Genomic DNA, 27,421 nt, shown 5'->3' on the forward strand with positions numbered 1-27,421 from the left:
GGACATTGTTTATTATGTGCATGTGGGATTGTGGTTTTGTTTTTACACACTTTTTTATTGTATGCATGTGGTTTTGTTACAATAGACGATCTAGTACACGAGTCTTTCACTTAGTGGTATCTACAGAAAAGCAAACAAAGAGAATGTTTTCGAATATGTGACATCATGGTTACTAAGTAACAATCTTACCATTATGCCAAGCTGACCTCAAACCCACTAATTATGAAGTATTCAAATAATCACTTTTGCTGATTGCCATCAAATTTTGTCATCAGAGCAACTTGCATAAATTTTACAATATTGTCCCAACATAAAGGCCAAGTTGTGGCAAGATTTGAAACAATACAACAGTAAGATGAAATAGTTAAGACTCTTTGTCCTTGGATACATTACGAGGCAGTGTGTTGAAAACATTCTCATCTACTATTCTGTAATGTTTTGAAAATTGGTCTTGTATAACACCACAACATTTATCTACATAAGTTCCATATTTTCTGTACAAGGCAGGGATAGTAATCATCATGAGGGTTCCTGTCACAATTAAAGAAGAAAAAATAAATAAGTTATTTACAAAGTTTGAGGAGTTTGTAATTTAGATATATATATATATATATATACCCAACTTAAGTTGAGACTTATAAGATTTACATATGTTGATTAAGAAAACTAGCTCTCAAAATGACTGTGCACAGCACCAAACATACTAGATTAAATGTTTTAAATTGCGCTCCACAACCGCAGTTGCGGTTGTAATATTGCAGTTTTGGGTGTCTTTGCGACCACAATTGCAGCAGCATTTTACCACAATTTTCTGTAATTGCAGTAAACACAACGTAACTGCGACCGCAATTAAGAACAATGCAGGCAACCTAATTTGAAAGCGCAAAATCAAGTTTGTGCAACTATCAAATCAAGTAAGGAGAAACCATGTGAATGAAATGAAAGTTTTAGAAGGATTACAATGCATAAAGTTGGACACAAATGACCACCATCACCACCCACCAAAAAACAAAGAATAGAAGAAAGGAGGAAGTGCTAAAAGGTTAAAGTGCAACACCTAAAAATAACTTAATAGTAATTGCGGAATTTATAATAATGAGAAAGGAGGGTCTCAATTAAAGGTGTCATAAAATGCCTTTAAAAAATAGACTAATGATGCAATCATACCGATATATGCAAGTGTGAAGAATGAGAAAACACTGCCGATGACAGACAAGAGCCACAAACAAACCACCACCTATCAAGTAGACAATAGAAAGTGAATTACCTCTGTTTATTTTCCATCAAGTCATAAACACAATATTAGAACTACCACAATATCAAAATGCAAAAAATTTATAGCAAAATGTAAACTTTGAAAGTTGGACATAAAAACATATATTGTTGAAAAGCAAATGATAAACTTGGCAGCATAGCTTTGTTTAGATCGGAAAGCTATTTTTAGTAATTTGACAGCTTTATGTAGTTATAAATCAGTTGCAGAGAGTGAGTGAGAGCATTTATTGATTGGAAGGAAGAAAGAAAGGAGAGTATAGTCCAGGACTCTCTAGTAGGAGAGTTCTATTTTCCTATTGTTCTATATTGTTTCTTGATCTCAGTATCAGTCTCAGAGATTGCTTGTTCTATCAATAAACACTAAAATTAGACAAATCGGGTCCAGTTCTATTAGGGTCTGTTTGCGAGTTGGTTTTTGGAGGACAATGGAGGGAAGGGGAAGGCTTAGAAGGCATGAAATACACTTATGAGATGGCTCTCAAGCCTTCCCTTTCCTTTCCTTCCCCTCCAAATTCAAACTCGCAAACAAACCCTTAACATCCTCGTTAAATTTAATTAGTGTCAACCAAAATATATCTCTAGACAAAAGAATCACTATAAGTTTGGATCACACTTCCCCAAGCCATAATCCCCAAAATGCTGCAACTTGGGAAAAAACTAACCTTGAAAAAAATTCTGAAGTCCTTGCCGATAGTGATGTCGTGGGCTATAAGGAGAGCATTATTGATTTTGACCCGAAATGAAGCTGCTACAGTATTAACCAGCTCTTCTGTCACTACTAGCTCAGGTAATGTTGGTGGTTGTCTGCTTGAAACAAATGGATTACCAATGACAATGTTAACTTTAATGATGACGAAAAACATAAAAATGTACAAGAAGGGTTACTGGTCATACTTATTTCTAAGGGCAGCATAGTTAGCATGCAGAAACAACACTAGGATCAAAATCAGCAACACATCTGAACAAATTGTTAAAAATGGTAAATCCGTCCACTCGAGTAGGAACCAGGCTACGGTTGCCACAACAATGATACCCAAGGAAACATGCCACCGCTTCCACAATAGAACATCAGTAACTACAACAGAGACAAAGGAGAGAAATAGTTACGACTTAATAACTAGTATAACCATGTTCAATCCAAAAACAGCAATATGCTTTTCCAGAATATTTTTTCCTTCCGAGTTTGTAAAGATGAATGAAGTTTAATTTATTAAATAAAAAAACAACTAGCTAGTTTGAAACAGAAATATAGCAAAAGTTTCAACTCAACAATTTCCAAACAAGCATTAGAATTTTTAGTAATAAGAGAAATATTATTAGATGAGGGAGAAAAGCACAAAGGAAGAGAATAGGAATCATATCTAACAAATAAACACCACTAAAAACCTATGGGAAGAGCACCAAAGTGATACCAACATAGCAACTCTATCCCAAAGGAATTCTAGGGTAAAAGAAGAGTTGTTGAAAAGCCCAATGTTCCCCTCCAACCATAAACGCCAAAAAAATGGTAAAAGCACTACTGCAGAATTTTGGAATATTTGCTTGAGCCAATATGTCTAGACTTAGAAGGAGAAAATTACTCAAATCCATAGGGCAAATCCAAGACTCTTCAAATATCCCAAAAATGTATTCCAAAGAAATTTCGTAGCCGGGCAATGCAAAAAAGATGAGGCCTGGTTTGGAATCTGAACCATACATTATACACATATCCGGAGACAAAGGGTTAAGAGGTCTACACTTTTGGAGCATATCAACAGAGTTAATTCTATTAAAATATACAATCCATACAAAGCTTTAAACTTTCCTAGAGATATGGACTTCCAGATTGGTTTATCCAAAATAAGGAGAATCTATTTGTATTGCGATAATGAGCCAAGAACTGAAAAGGATTTACAAGTCAACACTCCTCAGGAACCAAGGACCAAAGTTCTCGAGTAAGGAATAGAAGAAAGACGAATATAGTCAACTAAAACTAAAAGAGACTCTAACCTCTAACTTATTGACCTCTCTATCATGCTCGCTTTTAAAAAGATGAAGGTTCCAAGAGGAGTTATCCTGAGAATATAATTGACAAACAGGGGCATTGCACAAAGAAGATAGGACAAAAGCCTTGAAAAAGACTCAGCAAGTGGAGAGGAACCAACCAACATATCTTCCCGTAATTTAACATGAGTCATCACCAACTTGAAGGACGGGAGAATTAAATGGAGGTAAACCCTGAGAAATAAATTTCCAAGGAGTAACATGAGTGACTCTTCTCACAAAGCTGGCATCCCAACCATTCGGGTGCAAATCTTTCTTCATTGGTTTTAAACAATCCTCCCAATTAACAAGGTGGTCTCGCCTAGAAACACTCGCCGGCAACTAAAGGAAATACCACATAACTTTTCTATTTTCTAAGGCACAAAAACAAGAGTACAAAAAAGGCAGAGAAATTATAAAAAGGTAGTAGCCAAACAAAACTAAATAAGAGTTAAACAACCACCAAAAGAAAATTAAAACACCTTTCTAACAATCTAACGGCCTGAAAATCTTATAAACCACACTGGTTCCCTTAGGGCAAAACAATGGAGACTATTACAATTATAAGTTATAACATCACAAATGAACAGCAGATTATGCAGACGAAAAATAAGATAAGTAAAACTCGAATGACATACCAAAGGCAGTAGGAGGCTGACCCTCTGATTCAGACATGAAATTAACTCTCCGAAATTGAAGTCCTACAAACCAGATTACCCAAATCAGGATACATATATAATAAAAAAGTTAGTTGAATTTACAATGACAACAAGGTTCACAAATCCAATGCTAGCAAATATACCAGCACTAACAAACTGAGGAACAAACAAGACCTACACTCCATGTACTTGGAAAACAAACACCTGCCCATAGTTTTTTGTTATATATACAACAATAATCATGCCTTAATCTCACTAGATGGAGTCGGCTAAATGGATCGAACGCCATAATCCTCTATCACAAAACATGTTCACTGACAACACATTAATCTCTAAATCTTTCTATATCGTTCAACATGGGCTTTTTTCTTGGCCTCCATATTCCTTTAGAAATTTAACTAACCTTCATTTCATCTACTCCCCTACTGAGGCTTCTAAGAGTCTCCTCCACACAGTTCTAAACTAACTAACACGTGATTCTACCTTCTAAGAGTCTCATGCAATACGGTTGCAGCGGCCACCGCAGCCGCAATATTGCAGCCGCATCAGGTGATGTTGTCCGCAATTTAAATCACTGGTATAAACTATTCAATATATGAAAATCATAAGGGGTAATGACAACTGCAAAGACTTAAATGTGATAACTTTGGTTAAGCTACAACAACCTTGTACCAGCTCATAGTTGTAACTTGTATCTAGTAAATACACTAGCCCTCATAGTTTAATTGAAAATATGAAGTAATAATAATAATAATAATAAAATGATTCAAATATGACAGTGATGAAATGAATTTCAATTACCAATACCACAATCATTAACATGTAATTAAAACTTAAAAATTTTTATCAAAAAATTGGACAAATCATGAAATTTGATGGCATCAAAGGGGAAGAAGAAAAGATGTTACCTTAGTGTAAATTTGATTTAGATTTGGATATGAGAGAGAGAAGGAAAGTAGATGAATGAATTGAAGAGTTAGAAGAAGAATAATTGTTAGAAACGTCAAATTCTAAAACGGCGTCGTTTGCTTGTAGAACCTTCTACATAATTGATAAACTTAGGATTAGGATTAAGTAAAAGATGGTAATATTTTATAAATTTTGTATTCTATGTTTGTGAATTAAGTTTTCGATATGAATCAACAAAAAAATGAAAAAGTTTCAATTATAATACATTTATGGGATAGTTAAGTGTTTTATTTTTTTTCAAAACTTAACTCATAATCGAACCAGATAAATACTTAGAAAAAAGAATTATATATCTAATTTATAACTTAATGAGAGAAAAAAAATGCTCCATTTACTATTTATATACAATTATTTAAAAAAATAATCTAAATGAATGAAGTATTATATTATACTCTAAGTTAATTAAGGTACTATTCTGTGAGATATGGGATAATTTTTGGTTTATTTTATTTCTATAACTTTTATAATTCTATATAATTTCTGCTACATAATTAAAGATTTTTTTACAAAAGGAAAGTAAATCATTAATTAAAGGAAAAAACCAGTAAACAATTGAATATGATATTAAAGGAATACTTTTACATTTTTAAGTTTCTTTATTGACTTTGCTTTATAAATAAAAGTCTTTGCAAAAAGCAAAATACACCAATACCACTTAACAACAATTTAGCTAGATTCCAAAACAACATATCTTGGATATATTATTACTGGTCGATAGAGATGGCAATGAGTTCATGTAGTGTATTATTTAACTTCGCTTCATTTATTTATATTTGGACTTGTACTTTTCGACCGTTCATTTATATTTAGATTCGTCCTTCTCTATCATTCATATTTGGATTAGTGTAGAATAAACTTAGATACCTAACAAAATAGAGGGTACTTGTAAATTTAGAAAATTAAATATTTAGAAATAGTTGTATGTAATTTATACAATGCACATATCCTACATGTCATTTTAGAAATCAAAAGAAGAAAAAATAATATAAAAAATTATAAAATTGTTAATTAAATTAAATCTAAAACAAACATAAATAAATAAAAAAGCAAGAGATAATAAAACATATCAAATATCTAATATTCCTCCATCAATATCCATGTGATTGAAGGAAATTGAGACTAAGATTGATGATACAATATAAAAGACAAATAGTGAGTAAGATATTATAAGAATTAGATTTGTGACACTATATGTATTAAGGGATTTAGGAATTTCAGGTTGAGTACAACAAGGTCTATTCCTTTTTAACAACAGATTTTAAAAACTTCCACTCTAATTATCCATAGTTCCAACATTCTGAACCTCATTCATTACGAATCCATTTTTTTTGTTTCCACATGTATCTTCACAATCGAAACAATCCTGTCCAAATCGGTAAATAAATATTATTATATGATTAAGACTCAATCCTTTCAATGAACATTTTTTCTATCCATAAGACTCAAACTCGAGTTCTTTTTAAAGGAAATCAAGCATATTTACTTGAACCAATACCCATTAATCATTAAGTATTCATTTGGTTCTTTATCAAAATAAAAGTGAGAAATACATACCAATAAAAATAAGTCGGTAGATAAATATTATTATATGATGAATCGAGAATGCTTAGTATAATTTAGAATATCCCTTCCCAACCCTAAAGTGCGCGACTTTCTTCGATTTTGTGTTTTTTGCAAATCCCATTTATTCAGTGGAAGCGTTTCTCTTCACCTTTCAACGAACATCGCTCGATTCATCACTGTAATTCCTCTTTCTCTTATTCTTTTTCGATTCTCTTCCAAACACATATTATTCATTCCATACACTAAAGGTTTTTAATATCTCTTAGTTTTATTACTTGTTTTTATATTGCTATATTTCCCTAAAAAGAGATCCTGTTCAATTTTGAAACCCTAATGGAATTGAACCAATTGATTTTGGATCTTTTCTTATATGTAATGATTCTATTTTCAATTGTTGCTTTGTGAATCGATTATTGATCATAGGCTTATGGTTCGTTTGGTTCAGCTTTTTTTAATTTATGAAAAAAGTGATTATTTGGATAAAAATTAAAAACTACTTCGGATGCTTGTACATTTGTTTGATTCGTCTTTTACAGAAGCAGAAGCCGCTAGAAAGAGGAATTTAAGTTTGTTATGAGAAACTATTTTTTTAAGCTTTAAAAAAAATCTCCTTTGTTAAAATCATGTCTGTTAAATAGATATTGTTGAAAGGCTGAAATGAAAGCAATGCTTTGTTCATACTTTGGAATTTGTTTGTGGAAAATGGAGGACAGTGAAGTATTCTCATGAAATGGATGATGGGTCTAAGATTTATGATATATTTTCAATTCTTTTCGTGTCAAAATAACTATTCTAGTTTATATGTGAAATTAGCTAGCATGCCCTGTAGAACAATTTAATATTTTCTCTATTTAAAATTTAACCTCAAATTAGATTCATTGAGCATGGCATTATGTTTCACGTATTGTGTTTATATTGTATATTTCTCAAGGTTAAAAAGGTGTTTTTTTAATCTCTCTTTCGTACAGTTATGACCTTTATGTTGTAGTTTGTGATATTTTGTAGGTATCTGATTGTTGGTATAAAGTGTTTGCTGTGATGTCTGGCCAAAGGAGCAGTCATGGTAAGCGCCCTTCCTCTCGTTCTGACTATGATAATAGAGAAAATAAAAGGAGGAGTTCAGGTGGTGACAGAGAGAAGTTTGTGATTGATTCAGAAGATACCGTGTACCGTTATCTGTGCCATTCCCGAAAGATTGGCAGTGTTATTGGTAGAGGAGGTGATATTATCAAACAACTAAGGATAGACACCAAATCCAAGGTTAGGGTTGGCGAGACAGTGCCAGGGTGTGACGAGCGTGTTATTACTATCTACAGTGCCAGTGATGAGACCAATGCTTTTGGCGACAGTGGTGATTATGTCTCACCTGCACAGGATGCTCTTTTTAAGGTGCATGACAGAGTGATTGCTGAAGACTTGCACAGTGATCAGGACGACGATGAAGGCGGTCAACAAGTTACTGCTGCGCTGCTAGTACCCTCTGATCAGATTGGCTGTATTATTGGAAAAGGTGGACAGATAGTTCAGAACATCCGAAGTGACACTGGGGCCCAGATTCGTATACTTAAGGATGACCATTTGCCTCCATGTGCCTTGCGTTCTGATGAACTTGTGCAGGTAAACTGGATGGAATTTTCTTAGTGTTTGCGTTCTTTGATTTGCTTGTTATTTTATGTTTAAACAACTCTTTTCCTTTGCTTTCATTATTTTTCATTTTTTTTATCATGGTTAGCTGTTTAATTGCTATCAAAATTGCTTGATTTTATTTAAGTATTATACATGCAGTAGTTGCAGGTGGCAAACTTTGTACTTGGGTTTTTAATCTGAATGGAAACTTATTTCATACCCCTCTTTGCTTATAAAAATATTTCTTTCTGTTCGTTTGGAGAACTCCAGATTTCTGGGGATGCTGCAGTTGTGAAGAAGGCTCTCTATCAAATTGCATCTCGACTTCATGACAACCCTTCAAGATCTCAGCATCTGCTTACTTCTGCTGTTCCTGGCGTATACCCTTCTCGAAGTTCATTCATGGGACCACCCACAGGAGCTCCAATTGTGGGGATAGCTCCTCTTATGGGTGCTTATGGGGGATATAAAGGTGATGCTGGAGACTGGCCGCGGTCCTTGTACTCAGCTCCAAGGGATGAAGCATCTTCAAGGGACTTTTCAGTTCAACTGGTTTGTCCAATTGGAAACATTGGTGGTGTGATTGGAAAAGGTGGTATGATCATAAACCAAATCAGGCAGGAAACCGGGGCAACAATCAAAGTTGATAGTTCAGCAAAAGAAGGAGATGAATGCTTGATAACCATTTCTACAAAAGAGGTGAAATATTTATTATCCAGTGGATCATTTTTCATCTTGTTCTATAATTGTCTTATGTAGTTTGGGCCTGTGAGTTAAATGGATGATCTGTGCTGTATTTTTAACATTTTTAAATTGTACCACAGTTCTTTGAAGAGACTTTCTCTCCAACAATAGAAGCAGCTGTTCGTTTGCAACCCCGTTGCAGTGAGAAAGTTGAAAGAGATTCAGGGATCATCTCTTTCACTACCCGGATGTTGGTGTCAACCTCACGAATTGGTTGCCTTATTGGTAAAGGAGGATCTATCATAACTGAGATGAGGAGGCTTACAAAGGCTAACATTCGCATTCTGTCAAAGGAAAACCTTCCTAAAATTGCATCTGAAGATGATGAAATGGTGCAGGTATGGGTATTTTCATGCTTTTCTTAATCTTGTCTTTTTTTGGGGTGATAAACAGTCCTAACGTCCTGTCCTCTCCCCCACTGTTTCTGATTAGATTTCTGGAGACCTCGATATTGCAAAGGATGCTCTTGTGCATGTACTTACACGACTGAGAGCAAATCTTTTTGATAGGGAGGGTGCTGTCTCTGCACTCCTTCCAGTTGTGCCATATCTTCCTGTTCCAGGAGATGGACCTGATGGTCTAAACTATGACAGTAGAGATGGTAGAAGACATGGACGTGGACCTTCATATTCAAATGGATATGGAGGCTCCAGTGATTTTGCAGCTGGTGATGCTTATGGAAGCTATGGAGGTTCACAGGTACTTCTCTATAATCATAAGTATTTGTGAATATTTATAGGTGCTTGATTTCTTCAAATTAAATTATTTATCAATCAATGCTCGTACTTTGTTCAAACTATATTTGTAGCTTGGCAGCAGTGCTCCTTATGGGGCTTATGGAAGTTATTCTTTGGGACGGACCAGTACTGCGGGGTAATCAATCTTTCCTCTCGTCTGACTTTTTGCTGAAGTTTCCCTTTCCCCCTGTTAAATTTCCATCTTAGATGTTACCATTAGTCTATTTTGTATATGGACCTAACTCCTAAGATAACTGATCACTAGATGAATGTTAGATTACTGCTTTGATTTTTTTACGGACCGAAAAGGCTTGATACTTAGGTTGGGTACTACTACTATGAACTCTATTTGGAACTCTCTTAATTTTACACTACTTTAGGTTTCATTTGTGCTGTTAATGTGTACATTTGTCTTATAGAACTATTTATTTTTGGAAAATGTTTTTTGTATGATCTCTTGTTTCATTGCAAACTTGTTTTCTTTTGTAAGGAAGAGAGAAATGTTCTGCGAAAATGCTTTTCCATGTTTAGCGTACCAGTCCACAGAATAATTTCTGGCCAATTGTTCCAATTTACCATTAGAAGAGGAAACAGCCTTCCTCAAGAGGGAAAAAAACCAATCTCTTGAAGATTATGTGAGGATGCATTTTTAGACAATTTTTTCACCAATTGAACATAGCTTGGAAAATACCGCAACTTATTTTTATGTTCGAAGATACCTGTTCTTCCCCACCTAATGGGATAAAGGCTCGCTTGTTTGTTGTTGAAGATACCTGTTCTTCCCTGGCCATGTCGTGAAGATTCCACTCTAACTGATATTTGGTTGTGTTCCTTATGGTTCTGATATTTAGTATATTTTGCCAGGTTGTCTAGTCCGAATGGTGTTTCCAGGAGGAGAAACCATGCTTACTAAACTTGATGGCAGTTCTGCAGGTAAATTACAAATTTCATATATTCTTTTGTGTTTTATCTGGCAACTTCCCATAACTTAATTCTAGGCCATAAACATTAGTATGTTAGAGATTGATATCTTGACCTGACTAGTGCCCGTTTAAATTTCTGATGCTCTTGTTTTCCCTTTGTTCCCTTTCCCTTCCCATCCAAACAGCTGAGATCTATGAAGCCCGCAGCCTGCCTCCTACTGCCTAAACCAGAGGACCTGATGAAACCTGGATTTGACTACCATATGGCCCACCTTGACGCTTCTACTTAGAGGACCAAACTTATGTGGAGACTATTGAAATTGGCCATGTCCATTTTACCATAATTCCTAAGCTTGAGTACTTATTCCCCCAAGAACCTATAAAGTTGGCTTGCCTTTGTTTCTGCTTTTTTATTATTCTGGTTTATTGTCTTCAGAACTAAAAACTGGCTTGCATTTGTTTCTGCCTTTTATCATTCTTGTTCATTTCTCTTCAGAAGGAAAAATACCATTCAGCTATGTTCATCTGGTAGTTCTATACATGTATTGCATTATTGTTTTTTGTGTTTTATATTTATAATATTTCATTGTCACATGCGGTGGGTTAGCCAATGTACGAGGCTCTACCTAGTAGGGTCTGGGTAGTTGTATACATGTATTACACAACCTCAATCCTGCATGCGTAGAAGTTGTTTCTAGGATTTGAACTCTTGATCTCTAAGCAACAACCTTACTGTTACGCGGAGGCTTACTATTGCATGCAATATCTAAATTTCATGTTATTTATGTTGACCTTTACATCAAAATATGGTGGAGTTTTGGTGTAATCTGTATTGTAGGTGCCGCTATTTTCCCATATCTCATAAGCAGGTAAAGGTGTGTTTTTATTGTTTGTCTTTGAATATCCATACATTTGGATTTTCTTGAGAACTTTACACAACTAAAACTTTCAGTTAAAGGTTTGAAAGCTGTTCTTAGTTATGCTGTTAAATGTATTGAAGCTCGACGTCAAAAACTTTGGGTTATGGAAGGCAATGCATTACGTGATTTGGTGATTCAGAAATATATATAACAACTTGTTGCATATCTCATTTCTGCTTTGCCAATATGATATGTGCTTTGGATTTATCAAACTATTGATACAAAACATGTGTTTTTAGCTTAATCAGCATTTTAGGTGCATTGGTTTATTTTATTTTTTGTAATTTTTAATGTCATCAGTAGAAACTAGATATATTTATTTTTTTGCCTGAATGGTTACAACTGTATTGGAGTAATGGTACTGTAAAAAAGTTGGCTGACAAAAGAATACGTTCATGTGGGGGCATTGGATAATCTTGCAGAGGTCATTAATATTGAGTCTTCTGATATAATGTTTAGGTGATTCAATGGCCTCTGTGTAAGAGCGTGTCTAGTGTTACTCCTATAATACTGTTCACAAGTACTTGTCTGTAGACAATGACTCAAGTGTGCTGGGACCCAAAATTGTTGTACTAGTATGGTGTCTTGCACTCCTCCCGTAAGGACGACTTAATATACGAGACTCTCATATAATAAGGTCCGAGGAGGATAGATGTGTGCAACCTTATTCCCGATTTAGCTGGGTAAAATAGATCAAATGTGAACATATCACTTTGATGAGTCTTGGGGTTATTTTTTGGATGTGAAAAGGTTGCATATATAGGCAGGTCAAATATTTCCACAATTTTAAATAGTAATATAATTAAAAAAGACAACAAAACTTTTATTACAATTACTTTTATGCCCTTATTGGATGAGTTGAAATTTAGTGGCTAATATGGTTGGTTGTGTTTGTGCATATTATTATTCTATGATTGTGTTTTTGCTGATCAGACAGGACCCATTAGGTATAATAATTTGTGTTGGAACTGATGATGATTTCATTCTTATTGGAGCAAGAATAACTAAATCTGATTTGTGATTTTCTTTTCTTAGTATTGTGTTATTATTTTATTATTATTATTTTTGTTTTGACATGTTGGTATGGTTCGTTGATCAACAAATTAGTGTTCCAAAAAAATCATATTGTAATCGTCTTTATACTATATTATGTAAAATTAAGCTTATCTGATTATGAAGTTGAGGCTTTTTTTTTAAGTGTATTGACTCAACTCGAATATAAAAATAAAATGAATAGAACAAAAATCAAGATAATAAATCACTAGGTAATGTATATTAAATTTTTGTGTTAATTAGCAATCACTTAAACGTTCCTAGTTAACTGAATATTTTTATTGCTAGTATATTAGTCATTGTTTTTTGTTTGAAGGGAAAAATTATATTAATCTCCTTTTAATATTTAGTCTATTATATACATTTATAGCCTCATGCAACTGGAGACAAAAAAATTGCTGTAGAGCGTGAACTATTTATCAGAATGATAAAATGTGATTTTTTGTGTTGTAAATATGGACTTCGTAGAATATTAGATGAAAAATGGAAACTTGGCATTTTATTGTTTCAAAGTAATGATTCCATAATTCATGTTGAATATTCTTTATTCCCTAACACTATTTTATTTGTAATTTTAAAATTTAAACAAAGTTTGCATATTTTTTTAATCGATTAAAATTCAAACTAACGAAGTTGTTGAAGTTATTTTGGTACGCAATCTAATCATATACAAACACTTGCTAGATGCTTCATTACTTTGGTATTCAATCCAATCATATTGAAAGGCAGTTTCCACTAACAAACACAATTTTGTACAATCTTATTGTTTTTCAGGGTTTAAGCTTAACCCGTTAGAAAATGCTAGGTCTTTTAAAAACTTAAAAAATTGTATGGGAGGGAAAGTTGTTAAGAGAGATAATTACACATTTAGAAATGAATTAGTTCTTTATCCGTAAAGTCAATAAATACATTAGTAGTACCAAAAAAATAAGAATTTAATGTATGTTATCTAGTATTTATATAAATTGATGTGTTACCTTGCCAATCTTTTGTTGATTAAGAGATTTTTAAAATTTTCTTTTTCTTTATGATATGCCATTAGCTCATTACTCTAGTGGATGTATTTAAGTAATACATATTCTGCCCTAAAAAATGTATAATTTTATATATTAATTCTATGATGGGTTAAAAAATATTTAAATTAAATATTAAATATTTTTCTAATTAATAATAAATGATAACAAATTCAGTGATAATATTTTGGTGGAAAATAGATTTACCCCTTTCCTCTTAATGTAGTAAATTAGATCTACCTAACTGAATTGACAAAACACTTTTCAACTCAAATCAATAGTAGGGTCAAAGTGACATAACTACTTTGAATTGAATAAAGTCTAGTTCTTTTCTTGACTACGCTTTAATTATTACCTTATTTTTAGGTACTTCAAAAAATAATATAATGTGTGTACAAATACTTTGATTTGGCTAATCATTACTAAGAGAGTAAGAGACTAAAGAGTATAAATTTTATTGGAAAATGAAATACATTACTCTTTAATTTATTAAAAACACCCTAATTAGTTTGCAAAACGGAAAATATTTGTTACAATAAACGCATTTTTATCATGGTGTCCAAAATTTAATATATCTTTTATCTTTTACTATTAATAAAGGTGATAGTGTGTCTAACTTCATTATTCCAAAAATGCTAGCGATTTATTTTATCTACAAATATGAAAGGGCAAGGGTATAAATTTGTAAATTCTTGAATAGTTTTTACTTTCACTCCTTTTTTATGCAATCCTTTTTTATTTGCATAAAATTTGATTTCACTTCCTTACCTTATAAGTAAAATAAATAAATAGCATAATAAACTTTCTCTTATTATATCATTGTTATCCCCATTCCTAGGTATAATAGTTTTTTAGACCCTTTTTTTCTCTATGAAAGGGCAAGAGGAAAATTGATAAATATGGGGATTTGAAATTAGGTTTTTCCTAATTACGGAGGGGATAAGGTAAGTGAAAAAAACATACTCCACATTTTAATAATATTTTTTTCAATTCTTTATAAAAGATATTATTATCTAAGTTGACTCTTTGAGATGTTGGGTTAGGAAATCAAGTGTCATTTCTCAAGGTAATATTTCTAATTATTTTATACTCAACACTAATTACAAAAGATAAAAAAGCCTAGATTTAATATCTTGAGTTAAAAAAATAAAATAAAGCATTAACAAGTAGTGTCTCTAAAATCTAAATCAGCAAGTGGTAAATAATAATTTAAGTTGAGTATTTTAAACTATGCCAACTAAGATTTGTACTATATTTCTTGGTTTCTTCACCCATGCAAAGTCACATCCAGCAATAAGAATCCTCCGGATTACTCACCTTTTTCACATTTTCCTTCAGATATAGGACAACAATTGGACATAGTTATAGGGTTGCCCCTCTGCAGGAATTGCTACCACTATTAATGCTATCGACAAAGATCTGTTGTCCCAAAACTTATCATAAACCAATCATATTATGTCATGTTAATTAAAAAAATTAAATATTTATAATTTTATCAATTTTACTTCATTGTGATTAGTTAGGAACAGAGTTGGGGACAACAAATCCTCATCATAATGCTATTGGGTTTGTAACTTCTATACCAAGTACTATAAGTATAACCAACTTATTTTATATTTAATGTAATATTTATTCACTTTTAATATAAAAATTAATATACAGTCAGTATATTGTTTATAATTTATTTGTATTAATTATTTTAAATAGTCAATAATAATTAAACATGAATAGTAGATAATATAATAATAGTGTATAAATTTCATATATTACTGTGCATATATATTTTTTCATTCTCTTTTATATAAGCTTATCAAAATCTCTCTGTGCTTTAAACCCATTCGTCTATTTCCCTGCCAAGAATAATTGCTTTCAAATCCAATAGGCTTTTTTTCTTCTTCTCTACCAGTTATCACTGAGCCACCCTATTAGAAAATCCATACTTTGCTTGATTCTTTGTTTTTATCAAATAGAAGGGTCTTTTCTGTTTATTATAGTTAAGGAATGTTGTCTTGTTCATTTGGGTAAAAATTATGAAAAAGTTTATGTAGTTTTGTAGCTATATAAATGTGGCAATGATGGGTTCTTTTTGATTGGTTATTACAACTTATACTAATTAGATTAGATTTTGTACCTTGTTTTGTGTAAGAATGATGTTGGTGAAGAATATTGCTGGTTATGGTAATTTCATAAAAAAAAATCATCTAATTTTCTTGCATGTGGGAATGAGGTTATGTAATGCAGCCAAGGATGACTTGCCGGCAAGCTTCTATTAATCATGTTCTAAAACTCTATTGCCGACAAGTTATCTCTGGCTATGTAAAAACCTCGTTCTCTCATGTTAGATTTTTGATGATATAATGGCTATACAATGTTGAATCACATGATCAATATAATGGTAAGAGTATTCTAGTATTGAGTAATAATCTTCTTAGAGTATCAATCCAAATTTTGAATTTTTATCCAACTATTAGGTTGCTTCACTTAAACATGTTTAGTGAAACATTTATTTTCACTCTTACCCAAATAGATTATTTACTAAGTTGAAATATATGTTATTGGAGAAGAATGAAAATATATGTTTTTAGCATATATAACCTTAGCAAATCATCCTAGTTGCTCTTAAACTCTCTTTTTCACTTGATTTATAACCATTAATCATCTACCTATTATTATTTGCCAATAATTTTTTCTTATCAATTTCCACTTTGGTTTTTTTTATATTTAATTTATTGAATTTTGCAGGTATCAACATGAAATTTCCCGGAGCTTGTACATTGTTTGAAGTAAATACTCTTGCTTACTCTTTCAAAAATAAGTAGTGTAAAATTTTACAAGCATTTCCATTATATATCTTTGCACTATTTATATCCTTAGCTTAGGGGATGTGTTTATTTGAAAAATGATATATTCTTTCCATGTAGTTATTAAGAATATATTTTTCCCATGTAGTTACTTTGTATTATTTAATGAGTTCCATTATTTGAACTTCAAATTTTTGACACCATATGCACTTATTTTTTTCCCTCCAACATAATGATTATATTCTTTTTTCACTTATCATTTTCCTTCTTTAGCTATTAAATTTTTTAATATCTATCAAGTTAAAGAGTTAGACTCATTGATCTCTTGCCTTTGTTTTCTAGTGAATCATAGCACAAAAATATATTTTCTGGGTCATTTAATCTGTGACAACTTATTATAGCCTTTTTTGTGATAAAGTATGATCGTATATTTCCAAAATAACTATAGTTTTCAAATCAATTATTAAAACCACATTTTTATAGTTAAAAAAACAATCACAATTGATTTTATAATACATCCACAAATTATGCATTTTGCAAATAGGTATTATGAATTTTTCTTCTTCCTAATTACTTCTTAAACTTTATCATTTAATGAAATTGGTTTTGTTAAATTAGTCATAGATAACAAATAAATTCTTGCAATATATTATACTTAAAAGTAATCATGTGTATATGTACTTGTACAACTTCATTATTTGAGTATCTAATTCTTAAATCAATATTCATCTCATTTATATTTTCCCATAAACTCTTGTCAAATTGTTTGTATTTCGAAATGTTTGCTTAGGAACTTTATTTCTCTCAGCATCCTTCAAAGTCGGATACAACGTATTCTAAAGTAGCTACGTATATAATGCTTGCTTTTATGTGTAAATATTTTATCATTAAAACACATGATGAAATTATTATTGTAATTATCTGATTGTTATGGAAAAATGTGAGTGAAATGAATATTGATTTAAAAATAAGATGTTCAAATAACTAAGTTTTACAAGTATTATATAGGCAAGATTAATTTTTTAAGTATAATGTATTGCATGAATTTCCTTGTTATCTTTGACTAATTTTACAATAAATTTATACAATGACCAAATTCACTAAATAATAAAGTTTAAAGAGTAATCATGAATTTTTTTTTATATTGCCTCCATACAAAATGGATAAAGTTTAGGAATTTTGTACATTTTCCCCTTAAATAAATAACATTGGACACATATGTATTACTGTTTTGGTGCAAATAAAACATTTTCACCATTGATACCAAACAGAATTTGAGGGATTTTATATATGGAATGCATATTGAAGATGAATAACGAAATATCTATATATATTATTAGTGTAAAAATTTATATACAACCACTATAATATTATTGGACTACTTTTTTGAAAAGACAATGATGATTAATTATAAATAATCGATGATGTAATAATAACAATATATAAAACTTATACATTATCCATGCATATATTTTTTGTAAATGCATATTTTTTTTTGGAAGTAGAAAGGCAATTTTTCCACAACTTTTTAAAAGGAAAATAGTGGGTTTATTTTTAGAAACAAAGTCAACTTTGCTTCTATCAACTTTATGCAGTTAAGACCAGACATAAATTTAATTTTAACAGTTTCTACTTTGTTGTCCTATCAACTATCAATGCTCTCACATGGAGAAATAACTTAGAAGTTAGAACTAACTTTTATTGGGTCCTATTCTCTGTGAAATTTTTTAGTTTCCCCCTCATTTTTTTTATCTCTTGAAATTGGTGCATATATCTACCTAAAAATCAAAATCATGTACCTTGCCCTGTTTAAATTGCATATTCTTCATACTTTATATTAATAAAAAATAACTTTATACATGAAAACTTAAAACTATGATTAGTTAATAGAAGTTAAAATCATGTACCTTGCCTTGCTTAAATGCACACAACTCCTAATAGAAAGGTATAAAATTCTCAATATAGTTTTTAAACATATGTATGAGCAATAAACAAAGAAATATATGGCAATTCACAAAAGAAAATTACATTTTTTTTTTCTTTCAACCCTTCATAACCTAAGATCTATTTATTATACAAAAGATTGGGAGAAAAAACAACAAAAAAAAGTTACAAAAAATCCTAGAAAGAGTTACCTTAATCCAAATAGAGAAATATGAGGTGAAGGGTATTATGATTAGAAAGAAATAAGACCTTCACCTACAAGCAAACCCAACATAAGGACAATAAGACCAATTGTGATACTTTGACTTGAAGATATGAAGGTTTGTGAATAAGCAAACAAGGTGAAAGCTGCACCAATTGATCCAATCAAAAGAGCAATTATGTTGTTCTTCATTTTCTTATAGTCAATGATACCCTCTTCTTCTTCTATGTGAAAGGGGATCTACACTTTCATTGAAACTTATATATAAAAGTCTTTCTCTAAAGTCAATGCTTGTGTAGGATTATTGATAGTGGTTTATAAATTATTATTTAATGTATTGGGAAATTAAATATTTATAAAATCACATAATCAACTATACAATAGATACACATATATGTAACAAAAAACTATGATGTTCTAAAATATAATGTGGGATCTCAATACAAAAGGTAAGGTCATTTTATTTGGATCTTATGGATGGGTATTTGAGCTTTGGGCCTAACTCACCCATAGCTGAAGCACCATTTTTGACAATTTTTCTATCCAATAAGAAACAATAATGGCACATGGAAACATCAAATAAGTTTTGATCATTTCAACATTAGTAAATGTTTGATTACGTTTTTTAACATCATTTTGATATATGACTTTGGATATGAAAGAGATAGGGATTAACATACACAATAAAATAACTTTTACCTTTGCTTTTATAGATTAGGACTAATAAGCCTTTTATTAACAATGACTAGTTTGAGTGGGGTGATTAATTATTATCTTGTCCTAGGATTAGAGTTAGTTTTTATTTTGTTTTAAGTTAATTTATTTTACAATTATTTTATCTCTTGTAAGCATTGATGGACCATAAATTAAGTAGGTGGAAAATGATAAAGTAGTATAAATGATTTTTTTTTGTATTACCAAGGGTATCTCATAAGGTAATGAATTAATCCCTTTTGTAGTGTTTGACTGTTCTTCATAACAAATGTTGGTATCAAGAATCAAATATTTGATATTTTAGTCTTTTTGGGATCTAACGAGACCTTCAATCACTAGACAGACGCATTGTTGGTAGAGGTGTATAAATGATTACAAAAGGGGCAAGGATAACATGAAAATACAAAATATATGAGTAAAATAAAATAAAAACATTATAAAATTTTGCAATTTAAATGGAGCAAGTGCCCTCACTAGCCTCTACATTCAAAACATCTTGGATCAAGGTCGGTTTATAATAAGAAGATGGGGTAATTGTTCTATAGTTAGCTCATAATTCATGATAAGAAAATTATACATGAATTAAATCAATTATTAGTACCCATAAATTAAGTAGATTGATGACATAGAGAATCCAAGTATGTTAGCCCAAAAAGGTTATGACCCATTTGCAATCACCCAACTACAAGCCCAATACTTAAGTAGCCAATATATCATGCCTTCTTTTTTTTTCCATTGACTATTTTGTTGTGAGACATTTCTTTTCTTATTTTTAAATCCACATTTAAAGCAATTGTATAAGTTGAGGTCTATCAAGACATTAGTCTAGTGATATAAGGACCTACTAGATCTCAAATTGGCTAAAAGGTAAGAGTTTGATTTTGTGAGTGAAACTTATTCGAAGAGGAAACTGTCAACCCAAAAGGTATCAGTTCTTTACCTTAATAGTACCCAAAAAAATATAAATTGAGATCTTGAATTTTTTTCTCCAGCTTGTTTCCCAACTTCTTGATTGACCAGCAGTTCTATTAAGCAAAAGATCCACTTCATTTTTCCATGTCACATGCTTTACTTTTATACATAATTACATAATCTTTCAATTATTTCATGTCCCCAAATTTGTCACCATATTAGCTTCTTAAAGATTATATGATTAAGTTAGTGACACCAATATGGTAAGAAGTTATATACTTTTATCATAGTTGAATCGTTACTTGACATTAAGTTTGAGAATCACCATTTTCAAATCATTAATCAATGTCCATAAATCATTTTTTTGTTACATAACCTATATTATAAATATATGGCATAATTCATAAAATATGAGTAATTTTTTATACTCATTTGAATTCTTATTTGCACATCAAAATTTAACACCTACCTTTTTAGGGAAAATGAGAAATAATGAATATAAAATTTTTTTGCATCATTTTCCGGTTGGATTTAATGCACAAATAATAGTCTACATTATATACTAAAAGAATTATGTTATTTAATGTTTTAATTGTGGACTTTCACTTTGTCATTTAAATCTTTGTTTTTAATAATCACAAACTTACTCCGATCCAAAGATAATGATGGCACCAATTTGTAATATCGTCATTCAAATAAATTTGTGAGCAATTTTGTTTCTTAAAAAATAGTGTAAATAACACTATCTCTCCTTGAGTTTTAGTAAAATTATACAAACAATTTATCATTTCTTAAACTTACAAAAACCATCCCTAATTTTATACATGCATTATATTGACTACCTCTATAAGAGAGAGATAAGTGTAATTTTTTAAACAAAAAAATAGTGATAAATGTAATTAAGTCAAACAAAATATGCTATATTATGAAAACAAATCTAAATAGTTTAAGAGTCATGTCTATTTATTAATTTTTATTCGTTACAAACTGCATCAATAATTTAAATAACTCTTTTACTATATTATAACCAACAAAAATATTGATTAGACATTGACTCTTATATTATTTGGACTTCTCTTCACAATATAAACTATATTTTGTTTAACTTAATTACATTTGTCATAATTTTTTGTTTAAAAAAATACACTTATCTCTCATATATGGGTAATTAGTGTAATATATGTATATAATTAAAGGTGGTTTGTGTAAGTTTAAAAAAATGAGGAGTACTTTATGTAATTTCACTAAAACTCGAGAGTGTCAATATAATTTACTCTAAAAAAAATAAATTTGCCATCAAATCAGTTAATTTATTAATGTGTTAACATATAGATGAAGTTGATGGCAAATTTAATTTTTAAGAGACTAATAGAATGTAAAATTTTATTGGAAGATAAAATTGATGACAAATTTAATCTTTGAAAAACTGATAGCAAATATTATTTGATTGACTAAAATGATAGAAAATGTATTCTTTAATAAGCTAATATAGTAAAGAGTTTCTTAAAAAAAACTAGATTATGACACCATCATATTTACAAAACTAAATTAACTATTAATTTTTCTGGTTTAAACTAATATCCTTGTATTATTATTATTATTATTATTTTGTTATGAAAATTTGGGTATTACATTTTGGTATTAGAGAAGTTCAATTCAATTCAAACTATCCTATGAATCAAAATTTTTCTAGATTGTGCACTTAGGGATAGAAAAAGTAGAATATTAAGATGAGTAAGTTTAAAAATATGTGGATTACCATCAATCTTGTTTTGGTGGATATTAGTGAAATATATAGTATTGGTATAATCTTATTGTAAAATTATGATGAGACATGACATTATAACTTGAGTCAATCATATACTATAACTTCATATATATGTATAATTATTGTTTGATTGACTTGATATGTGTGATACATTCTTTAAACATGACATAAGGATAAGGTGTTTGTGAACCTATTTTGATAAAACAAAATGACCGCATTTCAATTTTTTTAAAGATATTATATATAGTTGATAGTTTTAAATTTTTATTTTTGTTTATGACTGTTATAAAATTTTGATATTATTATTACAATCATGGTTAATTAAATTCAACTTAATAATTATGACGAAAATATAAAAAAAATTGAGTTATGAATTGCTTTAATTATGGTTAAGTGTACTAAGCTCATTAATTATGTTAGAAAACTAAGCTATGATTTTCTTTAGGTGAAATTGGAGTATTTAAAACTTTGTCATGAATATATTAGATGATGTCATCTTGTGTTATTAACAAAAAATTATTAGCTTCTTTGAGAGAGATTAATAATTATTTTTTAAGAATGAATATAATGATTGTTTTTCATACATATCTTCTAAGTGATATTTTCACTCAAAATTTTTTAGATTATTATATAACTTTGTAAATATGTTCCTAATATTATAATCAATGCATGTGTGATTTAATGAAGATTAAAATCTTAATTAACATGAATATTTTTTCTTTATATTATAACCAACGAATACGATTTTAAGGAGGATTAAAGTCTGAAATGACGAGAATATTTTCTTCTTGATATTATAACCGATGTATGTGTGATTTTAAGGAAGATTATAATCTTAAATAACGACTTTACTGTCTATTTTATATTCAATGTATGTGTGATTTTAAGAAAAATTAAGATCTTAATGAACATGTTGATTTTATTATTGATATTATAATCAATACCTATGTGATTTTAAGGAAGATTAAAATCTTAATTAACATGAAGACTCTCTTCTTTATGTTATAGTCAATGTATGTGAGATTTTGGTTAAAAGAGTGACGTTTGAAAAGAAGAGTGAAAGTGATAAGACGCGTATATCCAGTATCCAAATCAAATCTCCTTTCCACGTGTTAATAGATTGTTGTGACATATAGTATATTTTTAAAATTCAAATTATGTGGGTAATGTGTTGAATGACCGACTTTAAATATTATAATTTTAGGAAGACAAAAATGAGCATATGTCAAAATTTTAAAATATAATTTTGATTTTATAGTGAAATATGAGAGTTGGAGAGAAAGAGAAATAGCTTCAGAGAAGAAGAAAAAGGTGAAGAGAGTGATATATGAGAAGAAGAGTGGAAGCAATACTATACATGTGTATCCAGCGTTAAAATCAATTCTTCTTTCCACGTGTTAATGGATTACTATAACATGTATATTGTAAATTCAAAATTCAAATTATGCGGGTAACGTGTTGAATGATCGACTTAAAACATTCTAATTTTAGGAGGATAAACGTAACCTCTTTTAAATCCAAATGTCAAAATTTTAAAATGTTTATCTTTATATTCCCATCAGCCTATTGAATGTATAATAAAATAGTAGATATTTTAGCCCTTCACGTTAGAAATGAAAATTTTGTTTATCCTCTTTATTGTAACACCTTAATTATACATTTGTAACATTTGATGGAGGTATAAAGGCTCATATACATTAATTTTTACTTTATATCATGTATTTTGCATTCACACATTTGATAACATTTAATTAAATTAACAAAGAAATAACAATATTAGAAAACTTTACTCGCTTTTAGAGGATATATACATACATGAAGTTACTTAAGTGAGAACAGTTTTCATATAAAAAATGTGAAAACAATAAATTTTGGCCTTAAAACCAATCATGAATGATTAGGATTAAAAGATGAGAGATTTGTTTACATCCAAGTTAAGTTACAATAGTATAATCAATCTCAGCCATTCATTTTCTTAATCGAACAGACTAGATGAGTAAGTGAAATAAACGATGAGAGAAAAAAAGAGAAATCTTAAATAACTTTTAAGTTTCACTCATTTGATCCGTTGAATTTAAGAAAATGATTGGTTGATTTTATTCTTGATATTATAATCAATACCTATGTGATTTTAAGGAAGATTAAAATCTTAATTAACATTAAGACTCTCTTCTTTATGTTATAGTCAATGTATGTGGGATTCATTAAGATTCATTAAATTTTTAATTAACGAGATGATTTTATTCTTGATATTATAATCAATGAGCATGTGATTTTAAGGAAGAGTAAAATATTAATAAAAGTAAATTACAATGACATCCTCTGAGTTTTAGTAAAATTACGGGTGGCAATATGGGCTTGGCCCGACAGGCCAGCCCGTTCGGATGGCTATTTTTAGCGGGCCGGGCTGAGGATTTTAGCCCAAAAACCCATATTCAGCCCGTTTTAGTAGCCAGTTTTTTAGACCGGCCAAGACGGGCCGGGTCGGGCTGGCCCGACGGGCCATTGTTAAAAAATAAAAAAACTAAACTGTGTGACACTGTGTTGTGCGAGGGGCGTGGCAACTGGTTTCTTCTTTAGAATTTACAAGTTTTAAGCTAAGATGTTATGTTGTTATTGTAATATTGTAGACTTATGTTTGTGATTTTTTGTTTTAAAAGACATATATCAAGTTTGTTGATTATTTTTTATTTAAAAGTTTTAATTATGTACATTTTGGAGGGAAAACGGGCCAGCTCGTCAGCCTGTCAGCCCTGCAAAATATGGGTCGAGCTAGCATTTTGAGCCCTTTTAACAATACGGATCGGGCCGGGCCAGCCCTTATTTTAGCGGGCCAATGGCGTGCTAGGCTGGGCCGGGTCGGGCCGGGTCGGGCCGGCCCACATTGCCACCCCTAAGTAAAATTATACAAATTACCTCTTACTTTTTTACACCTACACAAACCCCCTAATTTTTATACTTCTATTGCACTAACCACCCCTGCATAAGAAATAAATGTAATATTTTAAACAAAAAATGTGGTAAATACAATTAAGTTAAACAAAACATGATATATTGTGGAGACAAGTCCAAATAATATATGAGTCAATATCTCTTTATTATTTTCGGTTCGTTACAATATATTATAAGTGTGATTAAACAATATTTCTTTAGAATTGTTGATGCATTTTGTAACAAAAAATAATAAAAATATATTGATTTATATATTATTTAGACTTGTCTACACAATATCTCATGTTTTGTTTAACTTAATTACATTTATCACATTATTTGTTTAAAAAATTACACTTATTTCTTATGCAGGGGTGGTCAGTGTAATGAAAATATAGAAATTAAAGAAGATTTGTGTAGGTGTAGAAAAGTGAGGAGTGGTTTCTATAATTTTACTAAAACTCAAGGGTGTGATAGTAATTTACTTTATTAATTAACATGCTAATTCAGATATCATTATTATAATTAATGCATGTGCATTTGATTTCTACATCTTTTGTAAAAACAATTGTTGTTACTATGGTAAATGTTTCAAATTTATATTTTTTAATTTGAATTTAATTTCAAACATATTTTCTTATGACCTCATTAAATTTAAATTTTGTTTTTTACCTTTTAAACCTCAATAATTTCAATTTTTTACTTCTTATTGATCACGTATAATTATCCTTGCACTTTTTGATACTCCATCTTTAATTGTTTTTATTATTTTTGGAAACTATTTATGTATCTTAAATGTTAATTTCATAATTTTTTCATAAGATTAGCTTCTAATTGAAAGGATTTCCATGTGAAAAAGTTATCCAATTTTTTTATAATAATTGAAAAATATGTTTTTAAAGATTTTATTGTTGCAAGGGAGTAAATTATTTGTAATCTTAATGGTGTAAGAAGATGAAATGATTTTTTTATATTGTTAACAAGTATATATAAATGACTACAAAATTTCTTGGTAAGTAATCAATTGCATTACCAAACAAAAAACTTAGAAACACAAGTCAAATTTTTTTTTGCAAAGTCACCCAAACAATGTTTCGAACTCATAAAATTTTCTAAATTTATAAGAATACTATTAATTGAGAATTAATTTTTTTATAACTCTAATATTCTAGAAAATTTTCTTATCATGACACCATGTGTTTTTGCTAGTCATTTGCTCTTGAAAACTTCAAAATTAATTTTTACTTGTCTCCCCACAATTTTGGTTATGAAATAATATTCTATGTCTCTTACCTACCCATGATAAATACTAGTAGAAAAGATAACATAAATCAATATATGAAATGATTAATAGAAAATTTAATCAAATAGAATAAACTTTACATCACTTAAAATTAATTATGAAATTCATGTGTGGCAAACTTATATATTTGATTACTATTTTTACTCAAAAAACTTAATTATTGCAGAAGCTATTTGAAATTGTTTATTTCACATTAAGATCTAGGTTCATAAGTACCATGAGTTTTTATGTCTTATTAAAATATCTTAAAGGTTATGTATTTTCATGATGTAGATTATAGTAAAATTATTTGTATATCAATTAATTTTATGCTTAATATATTCTTATGTTTTTAGTTATATGTACTTTAATTTATATATGCAAATTTTTAGGTATAAAGGATGACAATTTTATAGAGGTATATATTTAAAAAATATCAAATGTGCTAGTTGTTGTTGACATACAATGTCTTTATTTTATGTAAATAATTATTATATAATGAACAAATGTTATATTTTTATACGATATGTGTATCTTTTATTATTTAATTGCATTTTTATGTTTGTTTATTAGAACAATGTAGAATTTTTAAATCATGTTGGATTTATAAATAATGTGTGCTTTCATATTATTAGAAGCAAATTACTATTTTACCATCATCAATGGAATTGGAGCTCTTTAGATGTTGTTTAGATATACTTCATGATCCTCTAGGATCATAAGAAACATACGTTTAGCATATATGAAAGGAGATAAAATATATGTAATGCTAAAAAAGGCAAATTTGGTTAAGAGTTAGGTACTATCCTTTTGGATATGGTATTTCTTATCAGGTATCTGCATGCCCAAATAATATTATAATGTGGTGATAGAGTAAGAAAAACCTAAAATGGTTATGAAGATTAGAATGGGATGAAAATTTTCTAGAGTGTATGAAAATATTATTTATCACTCATTTATTAGATATCTCAAACCCGTGACTTTGAGAATCATGGTGACCAAGACTTGCTTTAGTATGTGTGCTTAAGAAGATAGAAATAACTCATGCTTTTAAGAAGCCTAAGCTTCATAAAGGACAAAGTACATTACTCATTGTTGGAATTTGCAACTATATTTTTTTGTCATAAGAAAATGACTTTCAAAAGTATTTTTGAATGTGGTAAAATATGAGGTGTTTAATTATCAGAAGAGTTTTACATGAGAAAGATAAGATGGATGAAGTTTCTTAAGAATTTTAACGCTAGTGAAAGTACCACAAATGAAAGATGAACACGTGGCTAATGATTTGAGTAAGGGAATCACTTTCGTAGTAGTTGTTTTGGAAGAATCTTCTAAAAAAGGAGACTACTTGAGAGCTAAGAGT

The 27,421-nt window shown here is 29.9% G+C and overlaps 2 protein-coding genes and 1 long non-coding RNA gene across 11 annotated transcripts; 2 read left to right on the forward strand and 1 right to left on the reverse strand.

The window, feature by feature from the left end:
* Window positions 203-5,002, reverse strand: LOC109347346 (reticulon-like protein B16). Of its 2 annotated transcripts, none has more exons than XM_019587129.1 (6): window positions 4,865-5,002; window positions 3,936-3,998; window positions 2,170-2,350; window positions 1,938-2,079; window positions 1,168-1,237; window positions 203-531 (listed from the first exon to the last, which is right to left on the reverse strand). In XM_019587129.1, exons 2-6 carry the CDS (start codon window positions 3,970-3,972, stop codon window positions 365-367), a joined length of 597 nt encoding a protein of 198 aa, XP_019442674.1. In that variant the 5' UTR covers window positions 3,973-3,998; window positions 4,865-5,002; the 3' UTR covers window positions 203-364. The 2 variants fall into 2 exon arrangements, with proteins under 2 accessions (XP_019442674.1, XP_019442673.1); XM_019587128.1 differs by having other exon boundaries at window positions 1,938-2,082.
* Window positions 4,005-27,313, forward strand: LOC109347347. The gene is made up of 3 exons (XR_002107594.1): window positions 4,005-4,533; window positions 14,548-14,555; window positions 27,303-27,313. It is a non-coding gene; the product is annotated as an uncharacterized LOC109347347 (long non-coding RNA).
* On the forward strand, window positions 6,547-11,564 carry LOC109347344 (KH domain-containing protein At4g18375-like). 8 transcript variants are annotated; one of them, XM_019587126.1, is made up of 9 exons: window positions 6,580-6,666; window positions 7,477-7,551; window positions 7,645-8,105; window positions 8,385-8,813; window positions 8,939-9,196; window positions 9,291-9,557; window positions 9,667-9,731; window positions 10,460-10,528; window positions 10,704-11,564. In XM_019587126.1, the coding sequence occupies exons 2-8, from the start codon at window positions 7,527-7,529 to the stop codon at window positions 10,506-10,508; spliced, it is 1,554 nt and encodes a 517-aa protein (XP_019442671.1). In that variant the 5' UTR covers window positions 6,580-6,666; window positions 7,477-7,526; the 3' UTR covers window positions 10,509-10,528; window positions 10,704-11,564. The 8 variants fall into 8 exon arrangements, with proteins under 8 accessions (XP_019442668.1, XP_019442671.1, XP_019442664.1 ...); XM_019587125.1 differs by having other exon boundaries at window positions 6,666-6,736; XM_019587127.1 differs by lacking the exon at window positions 6,580-6,666 and adding an exon at window positions 6,688-6,736 and having other exon boundaries at window positions 7,494-7,551.

This window comes from Lupinus angustifolius, chromosome LG05 (genome assembly GCF_001865875.1).
Source record: "Lupinus angustifolius cultivar Tanjil chromosome LG05, LupAngTanjil_v1.0, whole genome shotgun sequence".
NCBI lineage: Eukaryota > Viridiplantae > Streptophyta > Magnoliopsida > Fabales > Fabaceae > Lupinus > Lupinus angustifolius.

What these genes read in the sequence shown, in the direction of transcription:
- LOC109347346 (XM_019587128.1), bottom strand. Translation starts at nt 3,972, where the DNA reads ATGTCTGAATCAGAGGGTCAGCCTCCTACTGCCTTTG. An exon ending in TATGCTGCCCTTAGAAATAA is followed by an intron (nt 2,083 to 2,169) that starts GTATGACCAGTA and finishes ATTTGTTTCAAG; the next exon opens with CAGACAACCACCAACATTAC. An exon ending in ACTTCAGAATTTTTTTCAAG is followed by an intron (nt 1,238 to 1,937) that starts GTTAGTTTTTTC and finishes TCTACTTGATAG; the next exon opens with GTGGTGGTTTGTTTGTGGCT.
- LOC109347344 (XM_019587123.1), top strand. Translation starts at nt 7,527, where the DNA reads ATGTCTGGCCAAAGGAGCAGTCATGGTAAGCGCCCTTCCTCTCGTTCT. An exon ending in TAACCATTTCTACAAAAGAG is followed by an intron (nt 8,814 to 8,938) that starts GTGAAATATTTA and finishes ATTGTACCACAG; the next exon opens with TTCTTTGAAGAGACTTTCTC. An exon ending in GAAGCTATGGAGGTTCACAG is followed by an intron (nt 9,558 to 9,666) that starts GTACTTCTCTAT and finishes CTATATTTGTAG; the next exon opens with CTTGGCAGCAGTGCTCCTTA.